Consider the following 24,659-nt stretch of genomic DNA (forward strand, 5'->3'; position numbering starts at 1 on the left):
ATATAAACAAGGATCAACAATAAACATCACTGAAAGTCACATCTAGGGATTTTGGCAAAATATTACTTTCTATAACATTTCTAGTGTTCTTAAAAAGGAGTAGTTAGTAATATAAAAAATAAGCAACATTTAAGTTATATAGAACAAGACATATTTTATTATATTGTAATGCTCTCTTAAGGTAAAATGAAGAACTGTGCAGCACTGAGGAAATTCATAGAAACCTGAAGGTTATCCCTTACTATCCAACAAAGTGATCAGCCTTACCAGCAACCTGGAACTACAATTTCAGAGATAGTGACAATGTAGATATCACACTTTTACTGTTGGAGTAATCTCACTAAATCTGATGGGTTTAGAGGGTGTCATCTAATGCTGTCTGTGCATGAACAGAAAGGGCCTCACTACACAAGCGGGCTTCTCATTTCTCATTTCCTATCTGAATCCCCCCAAAACCTGCTCCTGACAACAGGGAATCCCTCTGGAACAATTTGAAGGAAGCAAGACAGAAGCAAAGAGAAACCTACTTGCACAACACTGGATCACACATTTAAAAGCTTTCATCTTTGAAATTGTAAAGTGTAGAGAAGTCAGCTTAAACTAAATGTTCTCAAACCTTATCACAGTAAAGATGCAGGCAAAGAAATGTAATGTCTAAACTTCCAGGTGTGAATATTCATCCTTCCAAAAGGCTGCTTTCGTTTTTTTGTTCTAATTTGAAGGGGCCCTAAAGCTACACACAAGTTGTCCACAAAGTTGCTTGCATTGCACTGACTAAGAGTTGACATGTTAGTATTCTGCATACCACATTCACAGAGCAGAGTGACAAAGGCTAAACTCTATTAGTGACTGCATACATCAGTTTAGGTAGCCCCACTTCTAATTACAGTAAACGTGGTTTTATTACCATTTTAATTACTGCACATGTTTTTACCCTGTTCTTCATAACAGACCATACCTACGTATCGTTCCACATCCAGAACAGAGAAAGTAGAGGGAGGAAGCCTGAGACCTAGGCCATCTAATTTAGGAACCATAATGGGAACATCAAACCCTTGCTTCTCCAGGTATCTTTGTGTCAACTGGCTGCCATGCATTTTCAAAATGATGTCATCAGCACTACAAAAAACAACAATACTTTTTAACATTTGAAAACTAAATGACAGTAAAACCTGAGCACTTTAAGGTGCTACTGGAAGGAAATTTTTTTGTAGTAAAACCTGAGTATTTAATCACACCTAATCCAGAAGAGCAGCAAATAATTTCAATGCAATTTCTGAAATTTAAGGCTTTCATTTTCCCTAACAGTTATAGCATATAGATACTTAAGCTGGGTGTTTATAGTAGCTTCATTTACTACTACCATTGGAAATTTAGCACTGCAACAACTGAAGTCAATAGAATTCTTGCAGTACTGGTATCTCCAGTGTCAGCTGGAAGTCTGAATTGTTGCTCTCGTAGTTTAGCTTTGTTTGCATTATGTTGGAGCTATTAATTTGTTATTTAATAGTCTGTTTTTATGGATTTTGTAATTCTTGTATACTACTTCTTTGCATATTTTTATTACTTTATTTGATTGTTCCCCATTCTGGGATTGAAAGCATTCAATGAAGGGCAGGTTATAAACACTGAGGCCACTTCAGAGAAAAGGGTAGGATATAAATAAATGTAATAATAATAATTTTAATTATAATTATAAATACTTCAAATTGTATGAATAATAGTAATAGTAATTAATATCACCATCACCATTAGATGTCTTAGCCAAAAAGACATTCAGATGCCCATTATTTTTAGTGTGTTAAAAGTTTATGGCTTGAAGACAAAACTGTTGTTTGAAGGAGCTAGAAAAAATGACAAGACTTTCTGCACCTGCTCTTATATATGTTCTAATGCAACTTATCTTACCTTGGGAAGGAGCGAGCACGTAGCTGTTTAACAAATGTTCTTGTTCCAGCTTGTACTGGCTTGGAACCATCTTCAAATTCTGTATAGTCATGTCTGTGCCAGTTCCTTCTCTTCTTCACTAGATAGTAGGGATTAAAACATTAGCTTCTAAAATTAATTGCAACTACCACATTTGTACCTGTCCCTTTCCTCAATACATTTAAGAGAACTATCCAGTTTTCTCTTTTAAAAATCCCATAAGGAAAGATATGCTTAAACATGCATGGATGGGTCCAAGGTCACATATGCACATCATACAACTGAGCTACTTGCTTTCTCCAAAAGCTACAGTTCTCAGCACTCTTAACAAACTACAGTGGTGCCCCGCAAGACGAAATTAATTCGTTCCGCAAGTTTTGCCGTCTAGCGAATTTTTCGTCTTGCGAATTATTATTTAGACAAAGGAAACAAAGTCGCGAGACGTTTTCGTCTTGCGAAGCAAGCCCATAGGGAAATTCGTCTTGCGAGGCAACTCGCAAACGGGAAAACCTATCGTCTAGCGAGTTTTTTGTCTTGCGAGGCATTCGTCTTGCGAGGTACCACTGTACAGTTCACAAGATCCTTTAGGGGAAGCCATGTGCTTTAAATAGTGTGGATTAACCCTAGAGAAGCTTCACAACTAATCAAAGATTTGACCCCAGGTCTCCAAGTCCAAGTATCACATCACCAAACTGGATCTCAGACAGTTTCTGACAAGCTGTCTGCTATTAATTAGTGAATAAATCATCCTCTGCCCTGAATTGGGGGGGGGCATTTATAAATGAGCTGGGTGATGGCATCATTAAAGGAACTAATATAAAGTCTAGACTACATTTACACTCAGAACTGAAGCAATAGAACTCATTTGCATGAAAAATCTATTACGAGCCAAATATTACAATTCCCTTAACATTTTCTTAAAGTTACAGCTGGATAATAGTTCCAGGCTTCATAAACCATAGTTTAATAGTAACAGGAACAAACATTGGGCAGAGTATTCCCTCCCCCTCTTGATGCATCATTTCTAGCTTATGACTCCTGGGTTATAGTTCTGGTTTGTAAACTGCCATCAAGCCACAGTTGAGACAGAAGAGAAACTCTGGTTTAATACAAACAAGAAACAAAGTACTGAAGGGAGCAGTGCTAGAGGAGAGGTGCTCAGCTCCAGGGTTTGTTCTCCATTTCAGAAAAACATGCTTGGAACCAGGCCATACTGTACTCTCAAAAGGGAAAACCAAAGTAGCCCTTGCACTACAACTCTCATCATTCCTGGAGCTGATGGGAGCTGTAGTCCAACAACATCTGGAGAGTACCACATTGGCTACTCCTGCTCTACAAGCATTTATAACAATTTGCAGTCCCTTCCTTACTCTAGGATCTCAGCATGGTTTATAGGGGGTTCACAAGTTTCCATTTGGGGCAAGCTTCTTATTTAAATTCTGTCTCACACTAAAAAGGTATACTGATTTAATTATTTTAGATGGTGGATATATCCATAAAAGAAAGATATTGATTAAAATCCCTAAACTTAGAATTTATATCATTTCCCTGGTCATTCTTAATTCAAGCATTACATTCAGGGGACAGAATTCATCAAACCAGCTCTGTCAGTGGAAGACCTAGGCAAGGGCTTCCACTTGCATACGAGAGCTTTCCCTCCTCTTCCACCTGCACCCCCCAAAATTGGTTCAAGTGGAAGGTCAGAAGAACCCTCAGAATAGCACATTGTGGGAGGAGAAGAGGGTTGTTCTATTTGGTAAGTTGAAATGCGTGCACAGGTGGAATGATTGGAAGAGTGCAACACTGAATTCCACCTAGTATCTTATTCCTATCTTTCACCTTCCAACTGTCAACCATGACAGCACACTTCAAGCATTCAAAAATAATGTGTGAAGCATGCTACATGCACACCACTCCAGCCCAACCTTTCCATGTTGCGTAGGAAGGTCTGAAAGGTATTGGGGTGGGGGTGTTCCAACCATGCCTAGATGAACATGCTTCAAAGCATGTATTATTTTGAACTTCTGAAAGAGTTTACTACTAATTGTTATTTATGAAATCTTGTGTCCACTGAAGCTACTGTTCTTTATGGGTTTTTTAAAATAAATAAATTTAATTCTCCACATTGAGCTGCTGACAGAGTATTAGTAATTTCATCTAGGCATTCTGAACTCATTAAGCTTTCATTGTTTCAAAACCAATGGATTGTATTACTCCAACTAATCAAAGGAGCAGAAGGGCATTACTACAATATATGCTTGACTGTCATCCATCTCTCTCAACACAACTGCAAGTTGCAGTTTACTACTCAGAAGTAGTATGGAATCTGAAACTTAAGTTGGAAAACATGTCACGCAGAAACTGAAGTGTATGCCACAAGCCAAACTGCACAGTAATCAAACAGCTTGTGTCCTACTTCAAGATAAAAAGGGATACAAAGTCATATGGGCCTGGCAACAAAGTTTATGCTTTGCCTGGATCACAGTCTAGAGAAGGTTCAGTGCACACAGGATTGCCGATACACAGGAACCACTTTCAATGGCTCTTTTTAAAAAACAAAAACAAAAACTGGCTTCATACTCCAAACCATTTTATGTGGCAGCTCATCACAAAGACTTGGTACATTTTCTGTATAGCAAATATTAAGAGCTTTGTAGTAGCTTCGATTATACACGAAAACAGCTTGCTGTAGCAAGGCAGCTGCCATAGGCAACCACTTAAAGGAGACTTCCATGTGGCAGTCGTTTCGTGTGTGCCTTGGGTGTGCATATTTCTGTGCGGAATGATGCATATCATTCTTTCCATGTGTACACACCTGTTTCTTCAAGCTCAGTGACCACTTTGGAAAGCAGCCAATGTTATCTGACAGTTATTAAGGTGGGCAGCTGCACTACAAAAGACACAAGACAAAGCCTCTGATGTAACTGAACTTCTCTATAGAACAAATTGGTATGTGGATTAACAGGCTAGTATTACTTGCCAGTAGTTATAAATTGCATTTTTTTAAAAGGTAAAGATTACTGTAGTCAAAGTTTTCAATACTTATTCTAACAAATATTAGGCTAGCTTCAATAAGAGAAATAAAAACAAAACCGCAATTCAACAGTATCAAACATATGAAAAGATTAAAACAAGAAATCTATTAAGAGTCCAGTATACCTTTGCAATAACTTTCAGAAAGGCAAACATCTCATTTATCCTTAAGTTCAAGGTGGTATAATATATTATAGGCAATTATCCTAAAATTATTTATTAGCCCGAGCTATGAATTTTATACTGCACCTTCTAAAGGACACTTAAGAATACACATTTTCAAACAGATAAACATTGTAACCTACCCTGAGAAGCAATGTTGAACATTGCTTAACGTTTAATGGGGGTTCAAATAATATTCAGGAATAAATCATAGATAAAAGTCAATGAAGCATTAATTTCAGTTTGTTCCTAAGCTTCATCTCCCAACTGTTAACCTCTCAAAGGGAATTATCTGAGGCTTAAACTGGAGAGGGGGGTCCTAGGCACACCCACCCGACTCCTCAACTTTCCCAGATTGAGAAGGAAGGCCAGAAGGTAACTTAAACACATCTGCCTGTCTTAGAAACTTCCCTGCAGCTTTCCAAATGCAGTTCCTCAATGATATTTGAAAGCAGCTAACAGATTCTTTTGCTTTACCATTGGTGACAAAAACTAAATTGAGATTCTTAGGATACTACACAACTACAGCTATTTGGGCAGATCAAGCTACGTGAAATCAGGATGATCTATTTATCTATTTATTTATTCAGGGTGGATCTATTTCTTATCACAATACAATCACAAAGCAGGCCAGGACTTTCAGTCTTGAACAGAGAGTTTCACCCTGTACCCTCGTCAAGTACAATCAGATTGGCCTGGCAATCACCCTCTAACACAGTGTCATAGAAAGTCCAGTGATCTGCTGATTGGTCTGCTTGGCCTTCTTGCATGGTAAAGGAATCCTCTGTTCTTTGTTGGGTGTGACTGTTTCCTACCAACCACAACAGGTCCTATATGTGCATGCCAGAGAGCACCAAATCTTAACAGCCATCTGCTAAATGGCTCTAGCATTCTGGAGCCTATTTCAGGGCCTTGAAAGGGACACCAAGCTCACCAGGAAGATTTGGAACAACAGGCCAAGAGGCTGGGAGCTTAACAGATACTCCAATCAAGATTCAGCAAGGAATAGCATAGTTAACTTCATACTGGAAATGATGGTATTCTGAGGGCTACTGATCAGACACTTTTTACAGAACAAAAGCAAAAAAACCACCAAACCTTTGGGAAATTCTGAAATGGATAGCATTGCTAAGATCTAGTAAGTAAAACTCTCCTGAATGAAAGCTCACCATTTAGAGCTATAGCTCATTCTGAACAGACAGTAAAGAAAACATGATCTAGTATTGCACATTTTAAGAGTTCACTTGGTGTTCTAGAACCAGATGATGAAAGGGTTTCACTGTGTGAGCTATTGCTGGGGACAGTAAACTCATTAGTTGTTTAGAATAAGAATGTATTATATGTAATCTGTGAACATCAGACTAAAAAGATGCTTCTTCTGTTTCTATAGAAACACATGTTGAGTTGGTAGAGCACAAGACTTCGTCTCAGTGTTGTGGGTTCGAGCCCCCCCTTGGGCAAAAAAATCCTGCATTTCAGGGGGTTGAACTCAAGAGGTCCCTTCCAACTCCATGATTCTATGATCTATGATGCATGTTTCCAAGTCAAGAAACCAGCTTTGCCAACACAGGAGATCAGGAGGACCCCACATGTTCACATACTCCTCCACTTCCCTTTCATGTTCAGAGCTGACCATGATGCAGCATTTTGTCAACTTTCGCAAACTGCAGGTAACTCAAATAATAGTTTGCAAAATTCTTAATCATAGTTGCAAACCACAGTTTGGAGCTAAAAGGTGTAAGAATACTGGTGCGTATGGAATGCTGCACCATGGCTAACCCATGTAATGCAGTTTATTTGCACAGGTCAGGTTGCTATACCAGCAGTCTTTTCTCAATAAAACAAATATGGCCACTGTCACACCTCCTGTCGTTATATCTGGACTGCAGTGCATTCTACAATACCCTTGAAAAGCACTGATATTGCTCCCAATACAAAATGCAATCAGAATGGCTGAAAATTATTTTAATTTTTTTAGCATACAGTTGTACCTTGGTTGTCAAATAGAATCCGTTCTGGAAGTCCATTCAACTTCCAAAAATGTTTGACAACCAAGGCGCAGCTTCCGATTGGCTGCAGGAGCTTCCTGCACTCAATTGGAAGCCGCGAAAGCAATGTCAGACGTTTGAGTTCCAAAGAATGTTCGCAAACCGGAACACTCACTTCCGGGTTTGCTGTGTTTGGGAGCCAAAATGTTCGAGTTGCAAGGCATTTGAGATCCAAGGTACGATGATATTACTCCAGTTTTGTTTAATCTGCGCTGGCTTTTGGTTTGCTTATATACAGTAGTTATATATAAAAGACCTAAATGATTTGCCACCAGGATTTCTGCAGTACCATCTCCACCCACATAATAATAATAATAATAATAATAATAATAATAATAATAATAATAATTAATAATAATAATTAATAATAATAATAATAAATTTTATTTATATCCCGCCCTCCCCAGCCGAAGCCGGGCTCAGGGCGGCTAACAACAATAAAACAGTACAAAACTGCACATGTTATCTTACACATAGTTCCATGCCCTGTTGAGCTTCAGAAGTACGGTTACAAGGGACATGGGGAATAATCTTTTTGGCCATGGCACCTAAAGATGTGGAACTTCCTCCTTAGGGAACTCTCTCCTCCGTTGGCCTCCTCTTACGGCTTTTGGCCTATTCTAAGCTTCTTTCTGCCATGTGTAATTAATGGCTTTGCTTTTATATCTGTGCTTTTCATACATGCAAGCCCCCAAAAGGGCCTTTTTAAGAACTGAAAGGTGAGGTTTAAATTATTATTTTTTAAAACAACAACAACAACAACATGCAACACTGCTTAAATCATTACTTACTCAAGGAGGGTCCATGAAGAACTGCACAATTGGGACAGTGGTACAGATCAATGTCAACAGCATGGTGCTCTTCTACTCTGACACAACTAAAAGAAGAAGGAAAAAAAATCTTCAGGAACTCTTAAGTTGCAACTGCACCTTTTAAGGAAAATTATCAGAAGTTACATATATAACCTTAGGACAAGTTACAAGTTCTTCTCATCACCAGCTGGGGTGCAAAAGTTCAAGGAAAGGAAACACCAAAAGTTGCTGCCTCAGCTGCACAAGTGGAGGCACCCTGTATCCTTTGTCTTGTCTTCTCTGCTGCAGCCTTAAGGAATGGCTGCAGGCAAGTGACAGATGAAATCCAATTATGAAACAGAGCAAACCATGTTATTTTATGCGGTGCTGCATGTTATTGTTAGACTTTCAGCGGGGCTCAAATCTGGTGGACAAGGTATACATCTACTAAATAAAGAACTTGAGCTTGTTCCCTCTTGTTTGGGAGGGGGGGCTCAACTATATGCGGTTTTGTGAATACACACCACCCCCACAATGTAAAGGTACATCTGACCGTTAGGTCCAGTCGTGGACGACTCTGGGGTTGCGTGCTCATCTCGCTCTATAGGCCGAGGGAGCCGGCGTTTGTCCGCAGACAGCTTTTGGGTCATGTGGCCAGCATAATTAAGCCACTTCTGGCGAACCAGATGCAAATTGCAAGTGACCTGTATGCCTACAATTTAATTATATAGTCAGTGAACTGTAGAGAACTCGTAAATCTTTCACTTATCAAAGTGTAAGGGCATAAATTGAGAGGTAGGTAAATTATCATAAGGACTAGATAACAGAATCATTTGGCAAAGTTTTATTTGATAATATTGCAGAAAATGCAGCCCGTTATTCAACAAATCTGAACACCACCATTAAACAGGTATATTGTATTCCATAGCAAGCTGTTTTTCCATTAGGTTGTAAAACTGCAAACAAACATTGCCTTTCTTTCTTCCTTAGCTCTTTATGTTTTTATGTTGACAGTAAGTATTGCTAGAGGTCAAAGCAAGAGTATATTAAGCCAAGTTTTAAAACAGAAGGAACGAGAGAGAGAGAGAGAGAGAGAGAGAGAGAGAGAGAGAGAGAGAGAGAGATTAAAAAAAGCTTCAGACTTCTGCTGTAACTAAGAAGCAAAAAGTGTGACTGGATAGCTCCAATTAACTGAAGACATATCACACACTATTGGATAGTCTCCTTATGCTAATTGGCAATATTATCTTAACCAAATTAATTAAGCACATTAGTACTTCTCTCTGCCCACCCTCCCCAGTTTATCCTCCTTTAGATAAAGTATACTCTTCTCAAAGTGGAAGGCTACCACAAGATAGAAACCCTCCTCCCTGTACCAAACAGCACAGGCGACTGCCACAAGCAGGCCTTGTGCCTGAAGAAAAGGAAATGGTAAAGTGCCTTCTTCCTGGCTTGGCAACAACAGAACACCAATTGACTAATCAGTTGGTGGCAATGAAAGGAAGGAATCATTACACTTGGAGAGGATTCAAAGTTCTTTTCAGCTTAGGAGGTGTTGTATGGAAATTATTAAAACTACTTCCCAGTAAAGGCACAGAAGTGCTCTTACTACCTTTCGCCTGGAAACTCACTACTGCAGGAGTTACATCCTTTCTACTTTCTTCTGCAAACCACCACAAATGGGTTGATGTGATCATTTCACAAGGGCAGAAAGAATGAGATATAGTTAGCAACACTTATAAAACAACTAATGAGCACTTACTTTCTGTCTCTGTCAAAGGTATGGTATATAAAATGGAACCTTGGTTTTTGAATGTAATCCATTCCAGAAGACAGTTTGGCTTCCTAAACATTTGAAAGCTGAAAGTGGAAGCATCAATACAATAGGGAAACTGAAAAAGGAAGCCGTGAGGCACATTCGGCTTCCGAAAATCGTTCGAAAACCGAAGCAGTTACTTCTGGGTTTTCGGCATTTAAAAGCCAAAACCTGCGTCAACAGAGACATTCAACATCCGAGGTTCCACTGTAGTAACACAAACCAGCAACATATGTTCACTTTCATTTCACCATACTGCTTTTTTACACCTTCTTCCCTTATACAACCCTCTCTCTAACCTAACTACCATCATATTTTCTACTACCTTTTAGAGGAGGGGTGGGAAACCTGTGCATTATTTCACTCCAACTCCCATCAACCAAAGCCAGCATTACCAGAGGGCAGGGATGATGGAAGCTGTACTTCAGCATAATCTAGAGGACAACAGGTTCGCTGCCCCTGCTTTAGAGGTTCAAATTCCATGAGGAAAGAGGGTTAAGCCCCTGACAGTGGTGTAGAGAGCAAGGTGCTTCACCAGAAATACATATACATTCATTAATAAACTGAAGAATACAGTTCTGTATATAAATTAAGTGTTGTGTTTATTATCAACCTAGGCCAGAAGCAGTCCCAATCTTTGATATATATTTTTTGTTCACAGAATGACATCCTTTCCCTTCCCCACTTCTCTATACAGCCTTAAAAGTGAATAAAACATGCAAAAAGAATGAAGTATATGAAGTGAGCTTAGCAACCTACTTGCAGTATGTCACCCAACAGCTTTAGATGAAAATAAATAGATTTTATACCACAATGTATTAAAAATTCATAACACTTTCTTACTCTAGTTGCCTTTTAAAAATAATGTAGAAGTGATTTCATGTAGAAGCTTTTTGCTTTAGTGGCAACATCAGCATTATACCCTGCTGAACAAGAATGAACTCAACATTTTCCGCAAGAATCACCAATTTAAAGGCCTACTTTACTTAATGCCAGACTAATGGAGATTAAATATTAATTCCATTCAAAGCATTCATGACCTGGAAAACTAGCACTATCTATTTAGAACCACGGGTACCAGTATGAGGCAGACCTGAAGACACGAATTTTCTAAATAATGAAACATTCGTTTGGCATATTTTGATGTCAGCAGTCATAACTGATATTAATGTACTCAAATGAGTTAGTTTCAATTTATCCTGACTTATGCCTCATGTTTCCAGTTTCACCTCACTGTTTAATGTCCCCTGGTGGGGAGATGCACAAGCTGTGCTAACACTGAAAAAAAAATCTACTTTGACCATAAGGACGGTGCAAGGAGCAGTAAGCATGGAACAGTTACCGCAACCATGCAACATACCAGGTAACAGAGCTTCCCTTCAAGCCAGGTTGTAGTTTCAGAGGTTCACTGCATTTGTAGGCATACAGCCTATGATAAAGAGATTTTTCTCAGCCTGACTGATTTAAAATAAAATTAAAAACTTTAAAAGACAGGACAAATACAATAAATTTTAACCTCTTGAAATGTAAGCATCAAGGCATTCAGATTAAATCAAGAAGTGCCTAAAATATATTCGTATGATAAATTATATTTCAATTTAATTAAATCTATTAAACTACTATGCAAAAAGTTTTGATGCAATCTAATTTTCAATTTGTACATCAGTATTTTCACAGACAGGGAATTCTAAGCTAGAAGTTACTATAATATTCCAGCTACAAGTGTGTAAAAGCTCTCTCAAATGGAGCCTTGGTATATATAAATGTTAGTTTATCAAAGAGAACCAAAAGAGCGCTGTGGCACGTTAAAAAATAATAATAAAATATTGGGGTATGAGCTTTAGAGAACTAGCCTCACTAACTCCTTAGTTTCACACATGTGTGGTAGTACAAAATAAAATAAAAAGTAGCAATGTGGCCAAATGGTCATGAGAATTACACCCATAATAAATCTATTTTAGTCTTTAAAATATCACAATAACTTGTTTTTGCTGCAAAAAACAAAACAAAAACCCTCACTCAGTTAACACACTGCAATTTGTTGTTTATCAATAAATAAAACAAATTCATTCATTTCATCAAAAGTTCTGATAGGGAGCAGCTAAAAGTATTCTAGGTGTCTAATGCTGACTAATCTCATGAACATAGCCCAAGTATATCACAAGGTCAAGTCCTTTATACTTAAGATTTATTTAAAAACTTAAAATTGGGGTGGGGGGAAACTAGGACAGCATTTCCCTCAATTTTTCAACAGATGCTCACATTTTAAAATATGAACGGATTTAGCATACATAACAATTGGTAATTATTCATACTAGTTTTCTATATTAAAAACTATTTTCAAAATTTTGATGTGAAATATAATCTAAATGCTGGTCAACAATATATACACATCATAAGATTGTAAGACATGTTTTATATGTAATGCATTCCATTACTGCTGCATAAATTAGAGGACTCTATGAAGCATATTAAGTAACAATAAGGGCAATAATATAAGTAGTCAGAAAATATTAGAAATTATAAATGAAGACACTTTAACATAATCAGTGATACCAGCCAACTCTGTGAAGTCTAAATAGTGTGTTGTAATTTCCTAGCTTGCAGTCTCTGCAAATTAGAAAACCAACAAGGAACCACACAGGACACCATTAAAACAATTTCCATTACATCTATGTTTTCTATGTACGGTGGTACCTCGGGTTGAGTACTTAATTCGTTCCGGAGGTCCGTACTTAACCTGAAACTGTTCTTAACCTGAAGCACCACTTTAGCTAATGGGGCTTCCTGCTGCTGCCGCCCCTGCTGGAGCACAATTTCTGTTCTCATCCTGAAGCAAAGTTCTTAACCTGAAGCACTATTTCTGGGTTAGCGGAGTCTGTAACCTGAAGTGTATGTAACCTGAAGTGTATGTAACCTGAGGTACCGCTGTAGATCAAATATAAAATCTGTTAAACTGATTATTGCAGGGGGGGGTGCTGATTTCTGGATTCTAGTGGTCTCTTTCAAGTTGAGTCCTTCATGTCACCCACCAGGTACTCTGGAAACTACATTTGGTCTAAAACAGAGCTAGTTCTCAACGGAGGCCTGTAAGCCATGGCAATAAAGCAGTAACTGTAAAATAACTGATAAGCCTCGAACTCAAGAGCAAGTCCTAATACTGTAAATTCCAGCAATGTCTGCCTCTTAAACAGACTTTGTGCCACAAAACTGGGTTCACATAAATACTGTAGATAAGGGAGGAGGTTCAGAAAAGCCTTTTCAGTCCCCCTACTGGCCCCACTGCTGTACAATAATAACAATAATAATTTATTACTTATATACTGCCCATCTGATAGCTCTGCAGTGCATTCCTATCCAGTAGTTTCTGGCACTACCCACTTTTGAAGGTAACTTACAACCCCAGAAAAAGAGAAAACAAGGTATGTCCAATTAACAATGAGACTTGGAGATCCTAGACCCTGGCACCTCCAGCCAATTACTAGCAATTTATGCAGAATGTAAAGCCAGTGCTCCAGTCCTCAACTCCTCCCTGAGAATAGAGCAGATTCCTAACTTTACCAACTCTTTGGTCTTAGATCTTCAGTAGTACCATGAAACCCAAAGTGATCTAGGCATATGATAATTCCTGAATCCTGAGACTGGAAAACCCACAAAGACTCCACTAGTTTGACTGTGAAACTTCTTTAAGATTCAATAAAAATAATCAAAGCAAAAGTAGCCCAATGATCCCAAATTCTGATTACTTCTATTCTACTTACTAATGCTGTCTGTCTAGTTACAAGTTGGCAGAGCTCCTCGCCAGCTTCTCTGAGCAGTGCATAGGAAGATCTGGCCTCCCCCCCCCCCCATGGTAGGAGGGACAAAGCTGCAATGACAGCCCAGTGTTTAAAAGCTCTCTCCCCAATCCTTGGAGTGAGTGGCCTGTAGCTCAGGTATGTCTCATTTTCCAGGTAGGCATCCTGGGGCTTTAAATACGTGACAGGAGATACCTGAGTTACATGACTTTTTGAGCTTATTATAGGAAATGGTGGGAGCAAGAGATCAATGTCCTTTGTCACATCTACATTTCCTATGACCGCCATCAACACACACACATGTGCAGTTTATCTGCAACTACAACACACTTTACTAATTAAACCATAGTTTTCACTACCGTTATCTATTTTCATTCCATTTATTAATCATTTCCTGTAAAATCTTAAACCGATCTAACAATTAAAACAATTTCATATAAAAATGCGTAACTACATTTTCCATAGTTTTGCATTCAGCATATTAAAGTTTCTAAAGAAGTTGAGTATACATGTGGGTCTGCTTAACTTGGTAATTGGAAACAATTTCCATGCTAGTCGCACATACCCCAAATAAGATTTTATCTCAACTGCACAATACGCTGCCAGATTTAGACAACAGATTTCTGCCAGGCTATGTTGACCACAAATGCTCAAAAAAGGATTCTAACACTTCCATATCATGATCCAATATTAATTCAAGAAAAATAATTCAATAAAAGAATGACTACCACAAGACCATGTAAATAAAAAATGTGCTATATGTGAATATAGAAGGGAGGGGTTGAAAAATGCCACACAGTCACACCATGCCACCAAGGATTCAGTCCTGCTGACATTTCACTGCAATGTAACTACATCATGCAACACCAATGGTGGTCACCTGTACGATGTAACACTAACAACCTCAAGAATCAGCCTGGACAGTACTAAACTGTCAGAAGAGTGATGTAGCTGCTCTAGTTTTGCCAAGAAATGAAGGCACACTTTCAAGAGTTACATGAGATGCTGCAGGCTACACTAAGGACTTTTATTTTGCAGCAGTAGTTGTGCTTATATTTGTCCCCTAGAGGAGAAATGTAATGCATAACAAACGGAATATATATCTCCTACATACAGCGAACGTGAGCCAAGGATACTGCATTGGGCCATGATCGTGCATTTGGAGATCTGCATCTCTTGCCTCCACATTCTGGTTTCATCAAAATGTAATACCAAATCATGGTTTGGTGCTAAACCAGGGGTCAGCAACCTAAGGCCCATGGGCCACAAGCGGCCCACAGGGGTCATTTAACTAGCCCACGAGCCACCCCCGAACCGAGCCACCCACTTGGTGAGTCCCCGCGCACTGCGCTAAATGGGCACAACATGGTGCAAGGACTCAATTCCACATTGCCAGAAATCGCGTCTGTGCAGACACAGACACCGGAAATTGCAGGCAGGTGCACTCATGCGCGTGTGCGATCCAGCCCACAGAGGGATCTCTACTGGAGTGAACCAGCCCAGGCAAGGTAAACCTTGTCGACCCTTGCACTAAATAAATCATCATAGAATGAGCCACCGTTGGGCTCCCTTCCTCCCATGCATACTGCATTTTTCTGCCCAACCTCCTGCTCCAAAGCATGGCTTGCTGATTTGAATGGAAGGGGAACCTATGTTTTGCCACAAACCATGGAGGCCATGAAGGAATGATAGTACAGAAGGAAGAGAAAACCAGAGGCTTCTTCATACAGTGCCAAAATCATGGTATGCAGGTGCTTGGCTAGGTATTTAAAAGACAGTTTGTAAAAGTGTGAACTTTAACGGAACTATCTCCTTTTTGGACAAGATGAACTTGAGCAGAACTAATTCACTTTTGAAACAAGCACTGTATTAAACAAATCAGTGCTACACAGGGATTTATTTATATCAATGATATATTTCTGTAACACTCTCCACAAAGCACTTTTACAAGATACTACAGTGAGGAGGGAAAGTACTTGATCCCCTGCTAAATTTGCCCGTTTGCCCTCTGACGAAGAAATGACCATTCCATAATTTTAATGGTAGGTATATTGTAGTTGTGAGAGACAGAATAACAACAGGGAAACCCCCAGAAACCCAGAAGACAAAAGTCAGAGATTGATGTGCATTATAATGAGCGAAGTAAGTATTTGATTCCTTTGCAAAAGATGACTTAGTACTTGGTGACAAAACCCTTGTTGGCAATTACAGAGATCAGACGTTTCTTGTAGGTGGCCACCAGGTTTGCACATATCTCAGGAGGTATTTTGTCCCACTCCTCTTTGCAGATCCTCTCCAATTCAGTAAGATTTTGAAGCTGATGCGTAGCTACTCGAACCTTCAGCTGCTTCCACAGATTTTCAATGGGATTAAGATCTGGAGGCTGGCTAGGCCACTCCAGGACCTTAATGTGCTTCTTCTTAAACCACTTCTTTGTTGCCTTGGCCATGTGGTTTGGGTCATTGTCAAGCTGTTTGACAATAGTCTTGTAGCCCAGTCTAGCCTTGTGCGGGTCTATAATCTTGTCCCTGACATCCTTCGACAGCTCTTTGGTCTTGGTCATGGTGGCTACTTTGGAATCTGCTGGATTGATTGCTTCTGTTGACAGGTGTATTTTGTACAGGTACTATAATGAGCTGGGATTACAGGTAAGACCTCTCCCTTACAGCAGGTGCTTCTAATCTCATCTCATTACATACAGTGAAGATACCAGGTAGCCTGACATCTGGCTGGTTTATAGGGGATCAAATAGTTATTTCATTCATTATAATGCACATCAATCTCTGACTTTTGTCTTCTGGGTTTCTGGAGGTTTTCCTGTTGTTATTCTGTCTCTCACAGCTATAATAAACCTACCATTAAAATTATGGACTGGTCATTTCGTTGTCAGAGGGCAAATGGGCAAATTTAGCAGGGGATCAAATACTTTCCCCCCTCACTGTATCATGCTGAACATTTAGGCTATAATTTTTTCTTTTGCATTAGTACTATCAAATATTTTCTGCAATCAAAAACCAAAGCTGAATTTCTCAAATATAATACTCCATAAGAATATTTTAAACAATACATTAAATACCATTAAAACGATGGGAAGGTTGGAAATTAGAGTGCCTTATCGTTTAAAATAATCCTTCTTTACTGCCACAGAAACACTGCTCACATGCTTTAATAACATAGCAAGTTTCAATAATATACATAGCTCCCCCTACCAATTCAACTATCCAGAGTTGTAATTATGTAACAGCTACTTCATGTTGCTTAACATACACAAGGCAAGTATTTCCCCCCCACTTGGCAAGATACAGAACTGAAACTCACATCAGTTAAAGGCAAATGTGAAATGCAAATATTCAAGTACAGATCTATTATCCAAGACCGTAACTTATTTCCAGGTAATCTTTTAAAATACTATGCATTACTTGCTCTACTGCACTTGCACATTTCAACTGAAACTGCATTGGTACCCTTTATTCTGGATTCAGTCCTATTTATTTACAGAACATAAGTAAACTTGGTTTTAATATGCCAGAAAGAGAACCAGTGTTTATTAAAAATTCAGAGTATTTGCTACCTTCTCTTGACATTTAAAAATTGTTTCCAATACTGATGTGGATGTACTGGACAACAATCAACAACATGACAATCAACACAATGCTAATATACTTAATTAGAAATGGAACTGTCATTACACTTCTCTCTCTGTGAATCTGGCCTAGGATAACCATACTGTTCAAAATTACCTTCTAAGGCTGCAATACTAAGCACACTTACTTGGAAGTAAACACCTTCATACTTAGTGAAACTTACTTCAGAGTAATATGCAAATGATGTAGTTGCAAAACTGATAAGGCTTAATCTTTAACCGACATAACACTTTGCTAATGAAACTGCATTTAATTATTTTATTTCTTGGAAACTTTTTACATAAAACTGTCACAAAGTGACATGATTGCCTTGTAAATAGGCCTACAAGAATTACTAGCCTACTTTTTTTACTAGTCTGCTAAGAGGCTAGTAGCCTGTATTTCCACATTCATTACAGAGGAGTGGAACCCTATTTTCCATGACAGCATAGAACTGAGGACTGTTAACAGTGACTAGTTTTTTAAAATGCTTTTTACCAAGCAGGCCAGCAGAGAATGAATGTGGTTCCCTTCCTCAATGGCCAGAATAAAAACCAAGTTGATTGGTGGAGAAAAGTTGAGAAGAGTCATTCCTTTTCTGCCGGGCCACTCATTCATCAGTATGGAATTCCTTGTCACTTACCTGACCTACCAGACAAGCAGGTAAAATACAAGTATCTGTTTCAAGCACTAGGGTTAGCCAGAATTTTATGCTATTGGCCTGCTGCACAACTGGAAGATATGAACCCAGGAGAGATAGAAAAACTGCTCAGTGTCCTCAGTGTAGAGGCATGTATTTTTCTACCACCGTATATGCAGTTAGATATACATGGAGCAGCAGCTGACTGTACACATGTGCAGATGTGAATGCATATACATAGACACAGGTTCCCGAAGAGCTGGCATGCAAAATTGGGTCCAAATAGCAAGATTGCATAAATTAGCCTCACAGCCACTAATCTACAAACAAGCCCTGCAGACCAGAGTCAGCCAGAGCCTTTACATTAATCAAGTGACTCTGCCTGTCATTTTTACCTGTGTTGCCTCTTAGCCAGTACAGGATAGGGAATAACCAATGTGACCACGCTAAAGAATGAAAGAAACATATTTCTCTTTTCTTGCCAGTAACAAAACCAGTAACTGCTACATGATTTTATCAGTGATCTCACACAAATGGAAAATTTCAAAATTATTTAAAGGAAAAAACTAAAACTGTCACAGCATTGAGAAGACAGTGACTAGACCATTAGAGAGAGAAAAAAACCTGCTGTTTGTCTTATAGTGGCCTGTGGGCCAATACTGGCCCTTCAGAGGGTCCAGTCTGGCCTATAAAGTCGAAAACCATACTCACCGACCAATCAGCTTACATCACTCTGATGGGCTGATGATGTCAGTTGTTGGCCAATGGGAAGGTTAGGGTTTAATTCTGCACTGACCTGTGTGCCTGTTCCCAGCAGCCAAACTAAGCAAAATCGGCTCATGTGGTAGCTAAATCCTGCTCAGTTTAGCCACATGTGCCACTTCCCTTGCTGGCCAAAGCAGCAGGATCTAACCCCTGCTCATCCTCATTAAATCCTGGTCAGATCCCTACAAACTACTGGCAAGCCAAGTGATCCCACACCTTATATTTGTGCAGCTGGTTTTTCCTGCTTAAGTGCAGAACCTTTTATTTGTCCCTACTGAAATTCATTTTGTAAGTTTGGACCCAGTTCTCCAATCTGTTATGGTCATCTTGATCCTAATTCTGTCTTCTGCAGCATTAGGTACTCCTCCCAACTTGGTGCCATCTGCAAATTTTATGAGCATCCCCTCAATTCCTGAATCCAAGTTGTTTATAAAAATGTTGAACAACAAAGGACCCATGACAGAACCCTGTGGAACCACACTTGTCATTTTTCTCCAGGATGATGAGGAACCACCAGTGAGCACTTTTTGTGTTTGGTCACTCAAGCAGTTACATGATCCAGCCCAAATTTTACCAGCTTCTCTGCAAGAATACTGTCAGACTTTGTCAGAAACCTTACTGAAATCAAGATAGACTATGCCCACAGCATTCACTTTAGCATGCTGCTATGGTATCCACTTGAGCCACAGGTTCTAGCCATTATAGTGCAGCAAATGCAAGAAGGTAATTTGGCTTAATTGAAACAGCTGGTATATAGAATGGTGCATATTTAAGTTATTGTTATTTACCAGTGTCATATTTAAAACAAGTCTAATTCTCCTCTGGCTTGTAAAAAAAAGTATTGTATGGGGCATCCCGGATGCAAAAGTATTACAGTGGTACCTCAGGTTACATACGCTTCAGGTTACAGACTCTGCTAACCCAGAAATAGTGCTTCAGGTTAAGAACTTTGCTTCAGGATGAGAACAGAAATCGTGCTCTGGCGGCGCGGCAGCAGCAGGAGGCCCCATTAGCTAAAGTGGTGCTTCAGGTTAAGAACAGTTTCAGGTTAAGAACGGACCTCCGGAACAAATTACGTACTTAACCCGAGGTACCACTGTATAGCCAAGTTATATAAAAGGTACTGTCCTTAACCTGGCATTCAAAGAGTTAATTAACATGTTAAAGTTTAAAAACAGATTTAGATTCAGGAACTAGAGATGACTACAGTTAACTCTTTAAAGAACTAACTATAGGACAAGTCACTCAGTGACAATTCATCTGGTTTGTGCAACCAGCTAAAATTCTATAGGGCAGGGATGTCCAACAGGTTGATGTCCAACAGGGATGTCCAACAGCTATCTACTGGCATATCCCTGGGAGGTTTTTGGCTCCCTTTCCTTAGTGGTGGTAAAATCCGGCCCTGCCCCCTCGGCCCACCCTCCATTGTTGCACCATCTCCAGAATGACAGACTGAGTTATAATAGTGATGTTGATTGTTTCCTTAGCAATCTTATGGTGAGCGACTTTCCCCCTTTCTCCCTAAAATAGCTCAACTTTGCCCTGAACCCCTAAAAAAAAGGCACTTTCCTCCCTAAAAAAAGCTCACTCAACAGCTTCGACCTGAACCCCCAACCTGCCAGTTTATTCTGTGAGTAGATTGCAGTCTCAGGAGTTAACCGTCCCTGCTATAGGGCATGGCTACAAGCAGAAATCACACCTCAGAGTTTAAAAGAAATCATGTGAAAGCACCAAACCTAACGTAAATTCCATACATGCAAAGTGGTATTCTAAAGAATACAGTACATATGGATTTCAAGAAGAATTTAAAATTCCACTCACCGGAAGCTCCTAAGAAAGGCTAAGGATTGTAAGATGCCTTCTGATCTCTATTGGATGTATTGCATTATAAAAGACAGAAAACAAAGGGTCCAAGCAAGTGGACAACTCATACAAAAGATTCAAAACAGTCCAGGATCTTGTAAGAACCACTAGAGCCAATGCTTTAAAAACATATTCACTGATCCAACAACAGGAGCAAACAAGCTGAGGTGTCCAGCTCTCTCAAGTACAAAACATTTGAACACTAAAATCCAAAGCAAAATGAAATACTTCAGCTCCTTTCAAATTAGAAAAAAGTATAAGAAAATAGCAACTGAGCATATAATTCAACTACACATAGACTAACATTTTCTGAACTGTAAATTAGGAGACAGATCTTGAGGCCAGAAACAGGCCACAATGCTGAACACTCTTGTAAATAAGCCCCAACTGGACTTACTTCAGAGTAAACTTTAAAGTATTGTACTGCAAGTGACAATTCAGGGGGCTATTTTAAAAATTAAGATAAATTATCAGGAAAAGGATCAAACAGCCAGCAATAATGTATCTATGACAGTCTAAATTTAGCAAAATTGTGATGTTTTGTTTATTATCTTCCTTGTGGGATACTGCTGGGCGCTTTTTGAAGGGAGCAATAGCAAATCTGTTTATAGCTCAGTTGCCAAGTAATTTGGATTTCAGGAACCAAGCCATGTGCAGAAGCAAAATTATTTGACAGCACAATCCTATGAATACCTACTCAGAAGTAAGTCACAGAGTTCAATGGGACTTACCTAGATAAACATTAGAGACTAGATCTTTGTTTTCCCTCTTTTCCACAAGAAAGCATTTTCTTAGGAATAACTTTTAGCTGGTTCCACTCTTATAAATAAAAGAAATTAGAATGCTACCATATAATACACTTCTACATCCACCTTATCAAACCCATTTTTCTGTCCTAATGCATTAGTTTGCTACTGCCCAACCCATTCCCCTGCCTTTTTGCCACTTTAAGCTCACCTAACTTTTAAAAGCATGGATCAATATTTTGTAGTAGATTTCAAAAGGGTTTTTTTAAAGTCACAACTTCAAATATCAGTTCAAATTCTCCTACTGTTTAATAGGACTTCGACAGACTATTCCAGCAATGTTTTCTTTAACACAACCAAAAGACTGATTACATAACTATTTCACTGCTGTAGGCTTAGGAATTTGGAAGTAATTCAGAAAAAAATAAATGCTTTGTTCACCATACTCACATAAATTTAGCAACAATAGAAGCCTATTTCCTTTTTTGGTTTTGTGGATTTCTGTATTAAAAGACTGATGTTTACATTTGCAGCAATGCACCAGGATATTGTCAGGCTCCTCCGTAAAACACTTAAATCTATAATAGCCCCACTGTCACGGAACACACGGAATCTATTCAGAGACGAATACAGAACCACATGTGCACCTGCAATGGCAGGCAGGTGCACTTTGTAGACGGCGAGCCAGCCTAGCTTCTAAATGTGAACAATGTATTCGCAATAATCACCGCGCGTGCGGCTCGACCCTCGAGGACAGTTACAGACCTTCTCTCTGTGTTATCTGTCTCCTTTAAAAACAAGAGAGATTTAAAAAAAAAAAACCCAAACAAACCAGAGAGGGAGTATATGTCTCTCTGATCCGGGCACGATCTGAAGCATGAACCATGCCCCTTTAAATTAGCTTCCCTTCGGAAGCCAGCAGAGGGAGATGAGGCTGTCTCGCCAGCTCCATCGTGACTCTGTTTTTGTTAAATGGGGGGTATTTAAATGTCCTGTTGTCAATCAAAGCGCACTTCCCCTCTGCAGCCGCGGCAGCAGCAGCAGGAGAAGCTCGGGCAAATATTCTCCCAGATCGATGCCCCTTCCTCCGAACTTCAGCCGCCATCCAGCCTCCGGCCAGCTGGGAGATCAAAGGGCGGCCGAAAGAGAGCCACTCGCGCCGCCGCGGCAGCCCCGAAACTTGCTCCTTTGTTTAAATGCCCATGGATACCCACCCAGCCACCCCACCTCCTCCCTTCGCAGCCGAGGGGAGGCTGCAGCTAGTGCCGCGGCGCCGGCGTGGCCTCCTCTTCGGAGCTCGCACTTTCCCAACATAACTGACCCAACCTCCCTGTGCAAAGGGGAAAAGAAGGAAGGGGGTAAACACCAACCCGGACACTCACGCGAGCGCAACGTCAGAAAAGCGTCCGCGAGGCGCACGCAACTCTCTGGCCGGGGGAAGCACGAGCCCAGGAAGCGGACGGGACGGCGAGATGAACCCGCATAAAAACACGCGCGCGCACACACAAAAAGGCACCTCAGCCGCGACGCGCTTCGAACAATGCGAATAATAATAAAAGCAACTCAACTTTCCGGGCACCTCTCGTCCCGCCAAACTCCTCAGAAGAGCCCCTCAACCTCGGCCAAGGAGCCCCTTATATAACACTGTTTGGAGAAGGGGGTGGGGAGAGAGAGAGAAGGGAACCGAGGAGCGCCGGCGGCTGCCCGACGCCGCTTCCTGGTACGCCGAAAAGCCCCGTTCACACAGCTCTCCCGCAGACACGCATCGCGGCGCGCACACACCGCCTCTCTCTCCCCCCGCCTCATTGTCCTTCTGTTTGTTTCGCCCCCCGGCCGCCCCCTTCCCTCACGGCCCTCAGGGTCTCCCCCCCTCTAAATAACGGACCCCCCCTACACACACTTCACTGTTTTGTTGTTGTTTTCCCGTGAGGAGACCCGTGAGGAGACCCGGCCCCCCTCCTCCTCCTCGCTGCCCCCTCGCGTGTTTTACCTGCCATGGAACCAGTCCTTGCATATGTCGCACTCGATCATGAAGCGGCTCACATCGTAAGGCTCCCGGCACACGCAGTACACGGGGGTCGTCGCCGCCGTTGTTGTTGTTGCTGCTGCCGTTGTTGCCGTAGCCGCCGCCGCCCCGGCCATCTTTAAAGAACTCGCTCGCTCGCTCACACTCTCTCTCGCCCGGCTGGCTGGCTGGCTGGCTGACTTGACTGACTGAGCCGCCCTGCTCTCCTCCTCCTCCTCCCTCGCCTCCTCCTCCCCCCACCCCGCCAGCCCCAACCAACAGCCGCCGCCGCCGCCAGCCCAGCCAGCCAGCAGCCAGCCAGTCAGTCGGCAGCACCAATAACAACAGCGCGCGTGCTAGGCTCCCGTATCTAGAGGGAGAGGGGGAAGGAGCGCGCGTGCGCGTGCGTTACGCTCCCACATTGGGCGCGCGGCCGATACCCCTCCCTCCCTCGAGAGCAGACAAACGGCAAGGGCGCGCGGCGGAGAGGGACAGTCACGTAAGGTACATCGCCGAGCATGCGCCCTAAAGAGGAGGAAGTGAAGGGCGGGCGGAGGCGGCAGGAGGGGCGGGGTGTGTGTGTGTGTGAGAGAGAAGAGCGGAACCGTCGGCAGGAAACAAGGCGGCATGGAACTCTCACGACGCGTCAAGCGCGCGCGCGCGCGCTCACAAAAGGGATAAAAGTTCTCCCTCGCCCGGAAGCCCGCCCGCCCCGCCTCCCGGTCTCGCTCTGAATTGACAATGAGAGAGAGAGAGAAGCACGTGCCGCCACACATCCTTCTTCTCTTCCCCTCACGCACACATCTCTCTTTCTCCCCCTCCCCTCTTTTTGTAGGCGGGGCTCTAGAACAGCGGGCGGGTGAGATCACAGGCACACGTTGGCCCCGCCCCTTTTCACTCTCCCCCGCCCTCCCGGCACCGTCACGTGCTTGGGGAAGGAAGGTGCCGCGAGGACACTGTGGAGGTGGTTTTGTTTTTTTTTGTTTCTTCTCCCCCTCCCTCCCGGCTCGAACGCTCGTCGGCCGCGCGTCACGCTCGCTCACTCTTATGCAACCGAAGGAGAGCGGCGGAAGTCAGAACCTTACGGAAATGGCCGAAGTTGGCCCGAAGCGCTTGACTTTGTTTCTTCGAGTCCGGGGCGGGGCTGGAGCCGTGACAGCGGCGGCAGCGGCAGCGCCTTAACCTTGAACACCCACACGGGGCTGTGGCAAAGGCCAGGCGGGGAATAATTAAATGTGTGCGGAGTCCCGCTGCGTCCCGGTATGCGTGCGTGTTTATACGCACGTGTGGATGGACGTGCACGTGCATTAATGAGCAGGGAAGGTAGCAGCGTTATAGGCGTGCTGCAGCCATCCTTCCATTAAAAACACCCGCATGTTTTTTTTGCACGCGGTTTTTAAAAAGTTATTTATTAACACTTGCTCTGAATGGCCTCCTACATCTT

General features: G+C 41.4%; 1 protein-coding gene across 4 annotated transcripts in view; it reads right to left on the bottom strand.

Annotated features, from left to right (window-relative positions):
• Positions 1-23,448, bottom strand: part of KDM7A (lysine demethylase 7A) — a 49,353-nt gene extending 25,905 nt beyond the window's left edge. The window contains exons 1-4 of one of the 4 annotated variants that reach the window (XM_028745617.2): positions 23,201-23,448; positions 7,961-8,046; positions 1,909-2,026; positions 959-1,119 (exon numbers count right to left, since the gene is read on the bottom strand). In XM_028745617.2, coding sequence (XP_028601450.2) covers positions 959-1,119; positions 1,909-2,026; positions 7,961-8,046; positions 23,201-23,352 — 517 coding nt within the window. In that variant the 5' untranslated portion in view covers positions 23,353-23,448. The remainder of the gene's footprint in view (positions 1-958; positions 1,120-1,908; positions 2,027-7,960; positions 8,047-23,200) is intronic. The other 3 variants (XM_028745615.2, XM_028745616.2, XM_028745618.2) reach the window with 3 other exon arrangements.
• Between the last annotated feature and the right edge of the window lie 1,211 nt (positions 23,449-24,659).

The sequence above is a fragment of the Podarcis muralis genome, chromosome 10 (assembly GCF_964188315.1).
Source record: "Podarcis muralis chromosome 10, rPodMur119.hap1.1, whole genome shotgun sequence".
Taxonomy (NCBI): Eukaryota; Metazoa; Chordata; class Lepidosauria; order Squamata; family Lacertidae; genus Podarcis; species Podarcis muralis.